Below are 14000 nucleotides of genomic sequence, written 5' to 3' on the forward strand. Positions count from 1 at the left end.
AATATCACTAGAAGCTGGAAAGTATTTTTTTTGTGTTATTCTTATTAAAAGGGGGCCTATTATTCATTTCCAGCTCTATATTTTTATTCTGGGACTCTGTTAGAGTAGTTTTGCATGATCCACAGTTCAAAAAACTCCTTATTTATCTTACAGGGCCCTTTATGCAGCCTCTCAGTTCAACCTCTGTCTGAAACAGGCCATTTTAGCTCCTGTCTTCTTTAAGGCCCCCCTCCCAATTAGCTGATTGAAATTGATTGTTCTGATTAGCTAGCTTCCGGAGGCCTGCTGAGGAGCAGCTGATCAGTGTTGTGTTAAGTTACTGCTGATGAAAACCACAATTTTCTTGCTTTCACTTCTTCATATCAAAAGCTTTTAAATGACTATAAATAACGGGAGACTTTTATTGGGAAGAATTTATAGGAAAAGAAAATTAGCGGAGCTTCGTTAACAGTGCTAAAAACCTGTCAACACAACAAAATATGGAGAAATTTGGAGCTATCTGTTCAGCGGATCGGTTAGAAATAATGCAGGGAGGAACAGTACAAGCAGAAACAGCTACAGTGACAATTATGTTTGATGAAAAGCTTCAGACTGCATTTTCTGCAAACCTGCACACCTTCAACAGGTAAAAGACTTATTTTACTTCGCAGTGTCGCGTAATGGAAAACACTCACAGCATGCCAGCTTGACTTGTGCCCCCGGCGTGGCTCGGTGCGACTACCTCCGAAACATAATGTTAGTGGAGCAGAGCAGTGACCTCCGGCGCTAACAAATGAGAGCAGCTGACCGAAACACACCGCGGCACTCGTTGGTACGCTGTGCCTGTCGAGCAGATGACCATATAAAGAAATCCATCATGAGTTGATGTCAGCTTGTGTTGAAAGTGGAAAAAAACCATTGGAAACCAAACGTTCAGAGCAGTCTGAAGCCGGTGCTTTCTGCTCACAGGGATTACTTTTTCACTTAACTTTGGCCACTTTTAATATCAACATCCAACACTGTAACATTATATATATATGACAAAGAAAATGAGGAAAAGTATAATAGGTCCCCTTTAATATTATGACATTGATTTCAACCACACTGTATCTTCTGTGATCTAATTATACGAGACATAAGTGAGTCAATGCCACACTCACTGAGCTGCACAGAAACACAACTTTAAAATACCCTCTGATGAAAAAGATGATGGTAGCTTGATGCCATAAAACAACAAAAAAAAAAACAACATACTGCCTCGTCTTTGTCCTCTCCTTCATGTTGGTTTTGGCCCTCATGGCTAGTCGAGACTCCATCTTGGCACGACCCTGCCACAGAAAGCTGCTTTTTTACCAGCATTCACCCAGCCTTGTATGGCAGCATTGTCTGTATGCTAAACACTGCCTCAGACCGCAAGCTCTCCCCGAAAAAACTATCAGTCCTTTCACTGCATTAAACAAAACAACACAACCCTGATTCCAGGCAAATTTGGGATCATAGAACAGAAAGTTTACCATTCTGATGTGGATCTGATGTGGTCAGGTAGCTACAACATCACTGATGCCCTACTGTGGCACAGGACTGCTGGCGTTGGAGCCAATAAACATTCAAATCAGTGTCCTGCTATGTTTAATAGTGAGTTTCAGGGTCAAACTATCACTCCTCTATCAGACAACCAGCATCACAACTTCTCTGACAGCACTGACAGAGGAGAGGACCGGGCACCGTTTCTCCACTTTTCAACACGACAGAGTTTTAGAAAAGAGAGGCAGACAATTAAATTCTGGTCTGCTGCTTTTAAAAGTGATTGGCAGAGAAGACAAACTCACCGGTCACGGACAGAACTGAAGTTCAACTTCAGCTTTAATAATCCCCACAGGGACACGCATCCTCTGTATCTAGCCCAGTGGGCAGTGCTAAAGAAGTGTCCAGTAACTAACCCAAGCTCTATGGGTCAGTGCCTCAGTCAAGCGCAACAGCTGTATTATGCTTAATAGTTAATATGTATATGCTGGAGGACCTGCAGGAAACCAATGCAAGTCAGGCTGTGACTAACAAGTATTTTCATTGAGCACCTCTGTGCATCCTGACTAAATTAATTGGCCAAGTAGGCTACTTTTCAAAACTGTGAAAATGTCCGTAACAACTTTTCAGAGGCAAAAAATTACATCTCAAATTTGGTTGTTTTGACTGAACAGCAATCCAAAACCCAAAGATATTCATTTACAGTTAGATGAGCCACAGAAAAAAATCTCGAGTTAAATGATTAATCATCAAAATTGACCAATCAATTTCAACAATACGTGCAAGCACAGAGAGAACACTCCAGTTAGAGGTGAATCAATTAGTCAATCTTGCAAAAAATTATTTAGCAGCATTTCTTGCAGAATATTTTGGGGGGATTTTTGCCGTAAAAGGTTTATACACAGTAGAAAAAGCAGACAGGAAACATGGGATGAGTGAGAGAAGAAGACGACATGCAACAAAGGTCACAGGTCAGCAGTCCTGCAGGTATGTGTCTTAGACCAATCAATCACTTGTGTTAAGTAATTTGTCCAACAGCAAAACAAAAAAGATAAGTGATTAGACACCTCAGGCTCTTTGAACATGTGATTTGTCCTATATGACAACTTAATTACTCAACAATTAGTCAGAAGAAAATCATTTAAGATCAATACATAATGAGAGATACATAATAATCATTGGTTTCAGCCCTGAGGCTCCACTTCACTTTGCTCTCAGATTTTTCTTGCTAACAACTGAGCCAAAATGTTACCCAAGATGCAGCTGGTAGCCAGCGTTGATTTCCCACAGTGATGGACTGTTTTAATTGACACTGGAGTGCAACGGGTTCCCAGTTTTTAAACCACAACCAAGACGAGCTATTTCATCCAGAGAGCACTTAACTCTGCCATTCTGAAACATTAGAAGCTCAGCAGCAATTCAGCCTCCATTTTACCTGCTCACATTTGCTCAGCAATTGGCTGTGCTAATGTGCAAATAGTTCAAGCTTCCCCTTTTCCTTGACGACGACCAATTTCCGAGGGTGCAGGACACCGCAGGCCTCCTGCCGGCTGTGCTTTACGACCTAGCGGGCTGGCACTGAGCTGAGGCGGCATGACACTGAGTATCAAATTAAAAAACAGGACAAAACGCTCTGAATCTCCTAAAAAAAAACAAAAAAACATTTGGCCGAGGCTTTGCTTGAGGGCACACCCTGATGGACACGTTTTAGCAGCACGACATGCTAGCTCATCACAATGCTGGAACAAGAAAAAGAGGAAACAGCAGAGATTTAAACATTACTATTAGAGCTCAAATTTGACTCAACCAAACCAAGGAAAATTAATTTGGGAAAAAAAAAAGTTGTTTTCTAATTAAATACTTGTTAAGGTTATCTTGGCAGGATGTGCAGAGAGGCACAATTCCGTCGCCAATAGTGTAATCATCATTGATTTTATCTAAATGAAGCTGTCATCGAGTGCTGCAAGACCGTTTTCTTCACCAGAGCATCACTAAGACAAACTCTAATGTGAAGTGACAATTTAATGAGGACAGAGAACAAGATGTGGAGCGCCGATTGTATGAATATTCTTGTTAATTGATGTTCGACACCTTTCGATTGCACGCAGAACATAAAGTTACAAAGTACAGCGTGTTTATGGTCAGTATCCTGTGTTTACGTGGCGGGTGAGAGCTGACACAGAAGCCAAGCGTGGATGTGGTCAGAAAAGGAGGGTGAGTGGGAACGGATGTGTTATTGGTTTTGTCAAGTGGTCGTCTTCCTCCCACTTCTCAGATGTTTCCATGATTTTGACCAACAGCACTAAACTAGCTGGGCCAGCTGTAAAAACAGAGCGCTTTCAGTATGCGTGCATGAAAATTTCTCATACTTTGACCCTGAGCTGCTGTTGTCCTGGTATTGCTGTATAACAATTATCTGAGTGCTTGAGTGGGTCATGAGCAGCCTGACACTACCTGTATTTCAAAAAGAGACCTTTGAAGCTGGCCGACACAACACAGTCTCACCTACGGGACTGATAGAGCGACATAAAAGCTTGTTTTCAGTGGACCCTCATCTACGCTCCTCCATGAGATCTCCATTCTTCTTCAACACACTACTAACTTGTCCTCTTCACAAAATACAAAAACACAGGGACCAACATGTGTTCTGACATGACCCAACTGGAAATAAATATCTGCCTGGGTTGTACGAAATTCACTGAAATGTACGGAGCCCCTAAAGTCCCAAAAGGTGATATTTTTTAATCTTGTGCGCACAAGTGGGAACAAGTTATTATCTTATGCATACAAGATGATTACTATCTTGTGGGAACAGGTTAATATCTGTACGGTAAAGGTATGATAGGCCTATGCTTTGAAGACCACGAGGGGAAAGTTGCTTTTATAGCTTTTAATAGTTTGTTGATTTCTCAAGTATGTTAGAAACATGGCGGCGTTCATTGCTTTATTAGAATAGTCATTTTGCTATGTTTTTTTACAAAGCCGGTAAAGTCCCCAAAGGTGGTATTTTTTTTACCTTGTGCGCACAAGATAAAAAAAAAAAAAAAACACCTTTGGGGACTTTTGGGTTTCTGTAGAAATGAATCAATTAGTAGAAACACAACAATTTTGATGATCTATTAGCCATGCAAGTACTCCTAGGAGTAAAAATATATATTTTCTAGCTTTTCTAAAGAGGGATTTTTTCTGTTTTATGTTATTTTAATAGACACTGAAAGCAATCTTTAGTTGCAACCTTGTTGACTTGTGATCTTGTTCGAGTTGTTCGTGCTGCGTACAAGATTGATGACACTTTGTTTGATCGTGGAGGAAGAACTAGACCTTTTTTCACAGAGGACATTTAGACTCACCGTTGCAGGAAGTGCATATGTGGAGCTGATAACATTTATGTGTCCAAAGAAGCCATACTGATGACCCACCATGCAATACACCAGGGTCATGAGACATATTTGGAAAAACTAAATGGGATTCAAGCATCATTTATTGTATTAATTGCACCTGTGGTTTTCCTGCATTGACATGTCCAAATGTCTCCTGTGAAAAATGTCTATATGAGTGACTGAATGACAAGATGATGACATTAATGAAGATTAAAAGGCACTCAGGCTCCATCTTGGTCAAGTGTAAGCTATATATATGTTATAATATCCTTATCCAAATGACATAAAAGCATTGTTCTGTATCTGTATAAACATGTGCTGCCTTTAGACCAGAAAAAACGGCGCCCTTGTGCAAACATCAGTAGCAGTGGTAGCAGTAGTAGTAACTGGTCTTTCAATGCCTCAGGTGTGCACTGCTCGGCTTCTATTGACTAGAAATCTGAGCTTTGAGGAGATTGAGCACAAAGTAAAGCAGACGTAGGGCTAAACACACAACCAAATGTCACTGATAAAAGCAGCTTTATTCTGCCCGTGTGTCCACTGTACCTGAATCGCCCTCCGCAGTGCTGGCATTGGTCCCCAACCCAGCCGGGGAAGCACACACAGCTGCCAGTAGCGGTGTTGCACTGTCCGTTCATACAAGGCTTGTCGCATTCCTTCGCCTCGGTGATGCCGGGTAGCCCGGAGAGCAGCCCGATAACCGAGAGCAGGAGAGCGGTTACCAGCATCAGCAGGCTCCGGCCCCGACCAGAGCCCGAGCAGGCCCGCCGCGTCGCCCCGTACATTCTCTCACAAAAGATGGCTGCTTTAAGGCAGAAGCTCCGCTGCTTCGGGGATAGCGACCTAACGACCGGTCCGCTGGTGCGGTTCCGTTTATAGGACTGACGGTACTGTTTCCCCGGAGATAACGTTTAGTGTCTGTGTTGAGGCTGGTCTTCGCAGGTTACTTGGTTTACATCTTTCCAGTGGTTCTGTTTCCCAGCGCCGCAACAAGCCGCATATTGACATCCAGAAGTGACGTTATGACAACGGAAATGCGCAACCGGGGGAGGCGAAGCGCGGAGGGCTTTAAACTTTCATTTTGGGAACACCCGCCCCTTTATAAGCTAGCTGCTGTTTCAGGAGCTTTTTTTTGAAAAATAATAATATAAAAATAATGGTTGTGTCCTTATTCTAAGATATAAGTTATATGAATACCTACTGACCGGCTACGTCTTCTGTTATGCTTTGAGGGCGCGTGGCAACAAAGTATAATTGCTACGCTTGAAAGTGTTGTTGTTGTTTGTTTGTTTTCTTTTTTGTTTTGTTTTTTTGCTATGGAAATAATAGTCTGACAAAATAATCTTCCCTCAAGGTCCACTTACAAGCTTTTTCTGGAGCTTTCCATCGCACCTCACGGTCTTCGTAACAATATGAGCAGCCTGACAACTTAATGAGTAAAGTAAAAAAAAAAAAAAAAAAAAAACTGATAAAAACAGTTGGAAAAGAGGCGGATCTTAAACTGTCTTCGGAAATATAGAAAAATTGCAAATATTTACGTAGACAAATATAAGGAGCTACTAAAAGGTATATGGTGTGTTTTTCTTGCACGTTCTGCCTAAAAAAAAAGAAGATATTCAAACAACTTCGGGGGGAAAACACTATTCCTACATGATAAAGACATAAGTTACTATACATGGTCCAAAATATTACTGTATGGTATTTTTGTAGTAGTTTCTAGTCTCACAAAATAGTCCCATAAAGTTTTGTGGTGCGTCTGTGAATTTAAACTTCATAGTGATATTTGAATGTAATCCTGTTCAGGTTACAGTATTCCTGTAATTCCTTTTCATTATGTCACCACTGAATATGTATTATTTCTTTACTTAATTCAGTGACATCTATAAGAATAAATCCTTAAATGGGCTGTGTATACTGTATATGTATTGAACTATTGTGTCTCCATGTATTAACATACATTTAGAGCTGCAACATCAGTCGATTAGTCGATGCCAAATATTTGATGGTTCCAGGTTCTTAAATGTGAGGATTTGCTAATTTTCATGGTCTTACTTGACAGTAAATTGAAAATGTCCTGGGAGTGGGCTGTTTATTGGACAAAACAAGACATTTAATGACATCACCTTGTGTTCTAGGACATTGTGGTGGACATTTTTCACTGTTTTCTGATGTGATGTAATGAAAAAAACACACTTTGTTTTCTCTACACCATTTTAGACTTTGCACTTTGGAAGAACTCATATTGTATAACCTTTAACATGTAACCATTTAGTTCATGCTCATCTCTGGTTTTCTTCACGGTCTGGATCCAAACAAGGAGTAGTTTCATCTCTGACCTGCTACAGTTATTTTCCAAAGTGTTTGACAGCTTTGATGAGATCCTGCACTGGACCTCACACACATGCTGATACTGTTTCCCACACTACTTGTCTATAAAAAAGTATGTAAACTCTGTAACTGACATCAGACTGCAATTACACTCTGTTGTGACCGTATGCTCATCCCTTGCAAGGTTTTTCATTAAAGACAGAAAGACAACTCGGTCTTTGTCAGCTTTTTGTTTTCAGATTTCCACCACAATAGATCAAAAGAATAATCGATTAATTGAGAAAATACCAGTGTAAATTATCATTAGAACTGCTGTTCCTGCTTTTCTGAAAGTCGACACAACTTTTGATGGTTGTGGACCTACTGATAATCACCAGCTAGATGACAGTTGGCAACTTAATCTTTGTGTCTGACTGAGACCATTAAGATCCACTTAAAATGTCTAATTTGGCTAATCATCTTAATCCCACTTCCCCATACCACCCACAGACTAACACACGAAGGACACAAAACTGTACAAATGGTATAGAACAGTTTATTAAATTTAGACTTGTAAGAAGTCATCATATTCCAACGCGCTCCATCGCATGAAGCGCATTCATAATAACACCAACCCAAAAAGGATTGATCACGGCATCAAAACATAAATAAAGCAAATAAACATATTTACAATTCAACATGGACAGAAAAAATGGGGTTGTGCACAAGAATAGGCAACTACATGTCCAGACAGAGGCATCAGAGATTGAGGGGGGGGGTAGATTTAATTGAACTATCCTCAGGAACAGCTACCCAGGCGGCAGGAGTGGAAGGAGGATAAACACAATTTCAACAAAGCATGAAAAACCTACTGTATAATCACATTTTCTTGGTTTGAGTGAAAAAAGCAGAAAGTTTCTAGAACCTTAGATAATACACTATTGTTAGTAATGCTGTTTTGAGTCATAACGGAGAAACGATGACAAACTATTTACTACTGTAGGTGATTTAAGAAGTGACAGTTTCCTTCTTTCTGGCTGTAAAATTGTTCAAAACCAAGTCTTTATGTCACAATTCCACCAGGAATCCTATAAAATAGCAGAAAAAAACAAAGGTCCCCACATCCTGTGAGCTAATTTTGCGGGATTTACACTTGATCCGTTATCGAGTTACGTCAAAATATCAAACAGTAAGCCTAGAAAAGGTGTAACATTCTCAACAAAGGACTTAAGTTACAGTTACAGTACCGTCTTTCAAAAAGCTAATTTGGTCTAAATTTGTGGCATGAGTTGTTCCGCCGAACTTCAGGATACGTCATTATGGAACAGAACTCTCCAGTTTCCACCTTTATCGTGGTGGGAGTACAGTCTGTTTTAAACTCTGAAGAGAGAATTGATCATTTTACAACAGAGAATGACTCATTTCCAGTGGGTTGAGTGGATGGATGGACGAACATCAGTTTGACTTCCTGCATCAGACACAGTCAAGACTTTACAGTAATCAAAAAACCCTGCAGAATAATCAAAAAACTGCTCTTATCGAAAACAGAGAAGATCTTTAGAAAAGTACAATCATTGAAAGCACATTACAATTAGCAGTTTGTGTGTGTGTAGTTACAAGCAGGTCATGTGACTCTCCCAGCACTTCTTATATATACATTAAACAAAGCTTATGCAGATCACATGACCGACATCAGGTCCCTAATGTAGAGGAGACGAAACAGTTATCACCTTCTCAATTAAATGCTATTTTCTCCTGCATCGTGGGAGAGCTGCAGACCTCAGTATTTGTGTTTGTCATGCTTTACTGGAAACACCAGCTGGATGGGGTTGGAGCACAGTAGCACAATTGCGAAAAATGTGAGGTGAGTTATCAGTTACAGAAAAGTACACTTAACTGACTTTCAAATGGCACTCTGGTCCTGCGGGTTATTCTCTGGTGCTTAAAGCAGGGAAAACCACTTCCTCTTGGTAACCCAAACATGTGAAAACAAACACTGAGAATAACTTCAAAGAGCTATAAGTTGTGACCACCGTTATCGTACTCTGTAGGTCACACTGCAACATTCAGCTATCTGTTAATGGCAGAGATCGTCTCCTCTTTGTTCCCTCTCCCACAGTATATCACATTATCTTACAGTTGCCTCATGAAAAAGCCATTTACAAGCAATGGCGCCTTACAATATGTACAGGATTGATCAAACAAATCTTCTGAATTAACAAAGAAAAAGTTATAAACAGGTTTTTCCCTTCAATTATGTACAGAGAGCTAAGAGGAGGTGTTGAAAAATGATAGAGCACCTCAGAGTCATTGAGTAAATTTACACACAGAAAAACTGCGTCAAAGTACTGGCTTTAAGAAAACAAACTCACTCTCACCCCGTCACTTTCCTATCAGGTACATGCAAAAAAGACACGAGCCAGAGGCTCTGCATTCATTCAGAGGGGGCCGCAGGCCCCTTTCTAAAGGCAAATCACATATGCTGAACTGGATTCATAAACTCTTCTATACGCAATACATCACCTTCTTTTATTAAAAAAAAAAAAAAGAAAAAAAAAAAAACACATAGGAAAAAGATGGTCTTTTTTGGTCTTCCAAATCAGGCATATTAGGTGTCAGAACACCAGTTAGTGCTTGTACCAGTGATCAGTACTAGTCACTAGTAGATAGGATGATCAAGCATCAAAGGCCCCTTTGGAGTGTCCTCTTGGTTTTGATACCTGAGGTGTAGTGTGGGTGAGTGAACACTGGCTGAATGTTGAGAGCAAGCAGCGTGTTGTGACCAGAGCGGGATCAAATCATATAGAAAATAGTTCTTAGCTTTTCTGTCAATTATCCCGGGGTACCAGATGCTTGTTCAAGACCAGTTTGTGATGTTAAGAGTGATGAGGATGCCAAATGTCTAAAACAATCACAGGTAAACATTTCAGAATCAATTAGGTAAATGTTCTCCGGATAACAGCTTAGTCTACGCTGAGCTGACTTGTTGCAGTAAACACTGCCCATCTGGTACTCCACTACCACTAAGAATTATTTTTAAGTACCGCTTGAGCCAAGTCTGGTCATGAACATTACAGAACGGCTGTCGCTTTTAAAATATCCTTTCACTTGTAAGTGTGATTAAAATTGGGAACTTGGATGGCATAACGGTGTGCGGATATGTAACAGCATGTGTATTTGCCAAGCAGAGGAACTTTGCAGGACATTGTCTCGCTGCTCTAACGCAATTGAGACAAATTCCTGCACATTTGCAGTGCTTGGCATTTAAAGTGATTCTTTCTGAGGCAGTGTGTGATGGCAGGGCGCTGAGGTGTTTCTCTTAGGCGGTAGACCAGCAGGGGGATGACAGGGGGAATGGGCATTGTGGGGGTTACATATTGCGTCGTGTGGCATCTTCAGGTAGTTGATGTCTGGCGGGAGGGTCGGCCCATGGACGAGGCGCTGTAGGTACGGGAGCGCTGCCTGACAGCCAGTCGGCAAGGCAGCTCCAGCTCCTGGAACAGTGGAGTCCCTGTGATCTCAGCCGCCTCGGGACGCTCGCCAGGGCTCCACGACAGCATGCTGCGCACCATACTCAGCTACACACAAAGAAGACACACAGCACAACAGCGTCATGCTAGAGTAATGCTACTGCTAACACCATTATTATATTATTATTATACATGCTTGCACAGATTGTGCACAAAAACACATTGACACATGCACACACACACACACACACACACAATACAAGACAGAACAGTACACATGTAGTAAAGTGGGATACTGGGATAACACGGTGAGGGTATTTCCAGTGTTGCAAAATCACAGATTATGCTATGGGATTATGTTAATCTCATTACAAGGTAAACAGGTAAACAAGGTAACGTAACCAACCAAACACCAAACTCTAGGCTGGTGTCTCTTGTTATTTGCTTACTATTTATTATATATTTAATTGATTATTTACACAATAATTAACTTGATTTGATTTTGATGAGATTAGAGATGCAAATATACTTGATGTAGTATTGATGTAAATGTTGCAGCTAATGATGTTTATGTTAATAACAGTGAACAAAACAAGTGTTTGAAATAGAGCAAACTGCATATTTGACTTTATATTCTGTGGAATTGACAACAAAATAATCCAAATTCACCTCTAATTGGATTATCTCAGTGGGTTCAGCTCACCATCGAGTGTGTGGAAGGTTCATTTAAATCTGTGACGGACTACATTATGAGAATGAACTCATCCAATTCTGGACATGTCCTACTTTTTTCATTTCCTATCACTATCACTTTCCTATCCTATCACTTGTTCTCAGCACAAGTTGTTGTTTATTTTTTTTCATGGTTCAGACGTAGTTTGCGTTTTCAGCCACTAGGTGGCAGCAGACGGCCACTCACCTCCTGAACGTTGTTTTTGGAGAAAACCTCTGGGAAGTGCAGAGCTCTCACCTCTGTCAGCGTCTGGAAGAAAGGATGTAAACACCTGTGAGCGGAGCTGCGCTAATGGCTAATCAGACCCTTTGTTGTTGAGACAAAGACATCCAGGTCGCTCACTGCTGAGAAAGCAACCATCTGTGTCTGTGTGTGTGTGCACTTACAAGAAAAAACAACAAAAACAAAAAAAACTCCTACCATTTAAACTGACAATAATTATTAAAAGGATAATAGTGATCATGTATTACAGTTGCCCCAACAGAGTGAGCAGACAAAATAGAATAATTAAGTGAATAAAAGACACAGACAGAAAGATGAACCACCTCATTAGGAAGTCTCTCTCTTCTCAAACTTAAACAAATTGCAGCAGCGGGAATTCTTACTGAAGCCAAAAATGAGATCATACCATTTCATTTCTTTAACCATGTTTACATCTGTAGTGACCTGTCAGTTTTGGAAATGATCTGAAGGATTTAAAAATTGCTTCTTGCTCTTTAATAATTACTTTTCAGGGACAGATGGGTTCAGCTCGAGATGCGTCAGAGCCTTTAACTTCATGTGAGCTGCACATCAATTCCAGCTGTCAAGTTGTTCTTTTTGCAGTCGATTAAACTTTAAAACAACCTAACTGGGCATTCGGGTTTGTCAAATATTGCTTATATTTTAAATTAAGTCTCAGAATGCACTTGTATTAACTTGCTTTTGTTTAATGAATCACTCCTTATTTATGTTTCTTGCTTTGCTTATATTTCCTTTTGTTTTTCTTGATCTTTTAACATAATTATTCACACAGAAAGCATTAATATTATAAACTGGCAAATACAAAAAGACATAACATATGTGTTGGGCAGCTTTAAAAGCTGAGCTATGGGGTAATTTATCGCTGAATAACAACACTCGTGGAAATGAAATGAAGTGAAATTAAGAGACGATTATGGTTATGTGTCCATGTGTTGCTGACTCACCCTCACTCTCTCCATCTGGGTCCTGAAAGGATACAGCAGCTCAAACAGGATCAGACCCAGAGAGTAAATATCCACTTTGTGAGAGTATGAGTTTCCAGATAGCTGCCAGAACAAAAAAGAAAAGATGGCATTAGAGATACATATCTTAAAAAGGCAGGAGATCAACTTACCAGCCATATAGGAACTATAGAATAACAGAATCAAACTCAACCTGCTACCGCTAAAGAAAATTCATTAAGTTTTTAGTTTTAGCGGCAATCAACACACTAAAATTATTCTGTTATCTGTTTTATATCTCCTGTAATATGTGTCCTTCATTATTACTGGTCTGTAATGTCTCCTCACCTGCTCTGGGCTCATGTAGAGCTTGGTGCCGACCTGGCCCGTGTGCCGGGTCAGGAGCGGAGCTGGCGTCAGTGCACTGGGCTCATCCTCGTCCTCCTCCTGGTCCATAGCCGTCACCAGGCCAAAGTCTCCCACCTTCACCACGTCGTCCATAGTAAAGAAGATGTTGGAGGGCTGGAGGAGGAACACATGTGCAACACGTTATGCAACACGTACCAAACATTAAACACATGAAGGCAGAGAGCATAGAGAATAACTGATGTATGAACCTGTTGACACTAATATTCTAGTGATCAAACCAAAACAGGTGCTTTTGCTTTAAAAAAGGTAGGTAACTGAATTTTGAAGAGACAGTGGTTCATCTGTCTTTGTACAACGCTCTTGCTTGCAGCTCTTATTTTGTGCCAAAGTTTTGGACTAAGATGATTGCCAAACAGTGACAATGAACACGTTTGGGGCAAAATTGTGAATTACACTAAGAGTTAGTGGTTCTTCCAATATCGCCGCCCCTATACAGTATAAGGTTTATGCTGAAAAGACAAATGATTCTCTTTAAAACTCGCTTTCAACTCAGTTTGCCCTTCAAGAGCATGCTGAAGGACATATTAAATGAAATAAGCAAGCAGCCTTATCAGTGATTCTGTTTAATATTTATATTTCTTTACATTATCGCTATTGCTTTACATTCGGTTTCAGTAGGAGATACACTGGAATGATTACTTTACAAATACATACTCTTTTGCCTTTCTGGCGGAGAGTGTGTGTGTGTGTGTGTTCGTTCACCTTGAGGTCCCTGTGCATGAGCCCCTTGCTGTGCAGGAAGTCGACAGCCTCCGCAATCTGGACAAAGATGTCCAGACACTGATTGTGCTCTCTTTGTTCTGGGAGGCAACGCTGAGCCATCCAGTCCTTCAAGTTCTCCTTCCGACAGAGCTGCATCTGGATGTACAGGTACACCTGGAGACAGGGCGGGACAGGTTGAATTCAGAACTTTTTATTTGACGAAGAAATAGAATAGTCTTCCAGCTGCTATATAACCTGTGACAATATTTAATCAAGCTTTAAGTATAACAGT

The 14000-nt window shown here is 40.5% G+C and overlaps 2 protein-coding genes across 2 annotated transcripts in view; both read right to left on the minus strand.

Annotated features, from left to right (window-relative positions):
• Positions 1-5922, minus strand: part of atrn (attractin) — a 144968-nt gene extending 139046 nt beyond the window's left edge. Inside the window, exon 1 of the mRNA XM_067615246.1 lies at positions 5430-5922. Coding sequence (XP_067471347.1) covers positions 5430-5668 — 239 coding nt within the window. The 5' untranslated portion in view covers positions 5669-5922. The remainder of the gene's footprint in view (positions 1-5429) is intronic.
• A 1802-nt stretch (positions 5923-7724) lies between these two features.
• eif2ak3 (eukaryotic translation initiation factor 2-alpha kinase 3) overlaps positions 7725-14000 on the minus strand; it is a 30429-nt gene continuing 24153 nt past the window's right edge. The window contains exons 14-18 of the mRNA XM_067615130.1: positions 13709-13882; positions 12926-13099; positions 12581-12682; positions 11580-11642; positions 7725-10768 (exon numbers count right to left, since the gene is read on the minus strand). Coding sequence (XP_067471231.1) covers positions 10586-10768; positions 11580-11642; positions 12581-12682; positions 12926-13099; positions 13709-13882 — 696 coding nt within the window. The 3' untranslated portion in view covers positions 7725-10585. The remainder of the gene's footprint in view (positions 10769-11579; positions 11643-12580; positions 12683-12925; positions 13100-13708; positions 13883-14000) is intronic.

This window comes from Thunnus thynnus, chromosome 16, assembly GCF_963924715.1.
Source record: "Thunnus thynnus chromosome 16, fThuThy2.1, whole genome shotgun sequence".
NCBI classification, from domain to species: domain Eukaryota; kingdom Metazoa; phylum Chordata; class Actinopteri; order Scombriformes; family Scombridae; genus Thunnus; species Thunnus thynnus.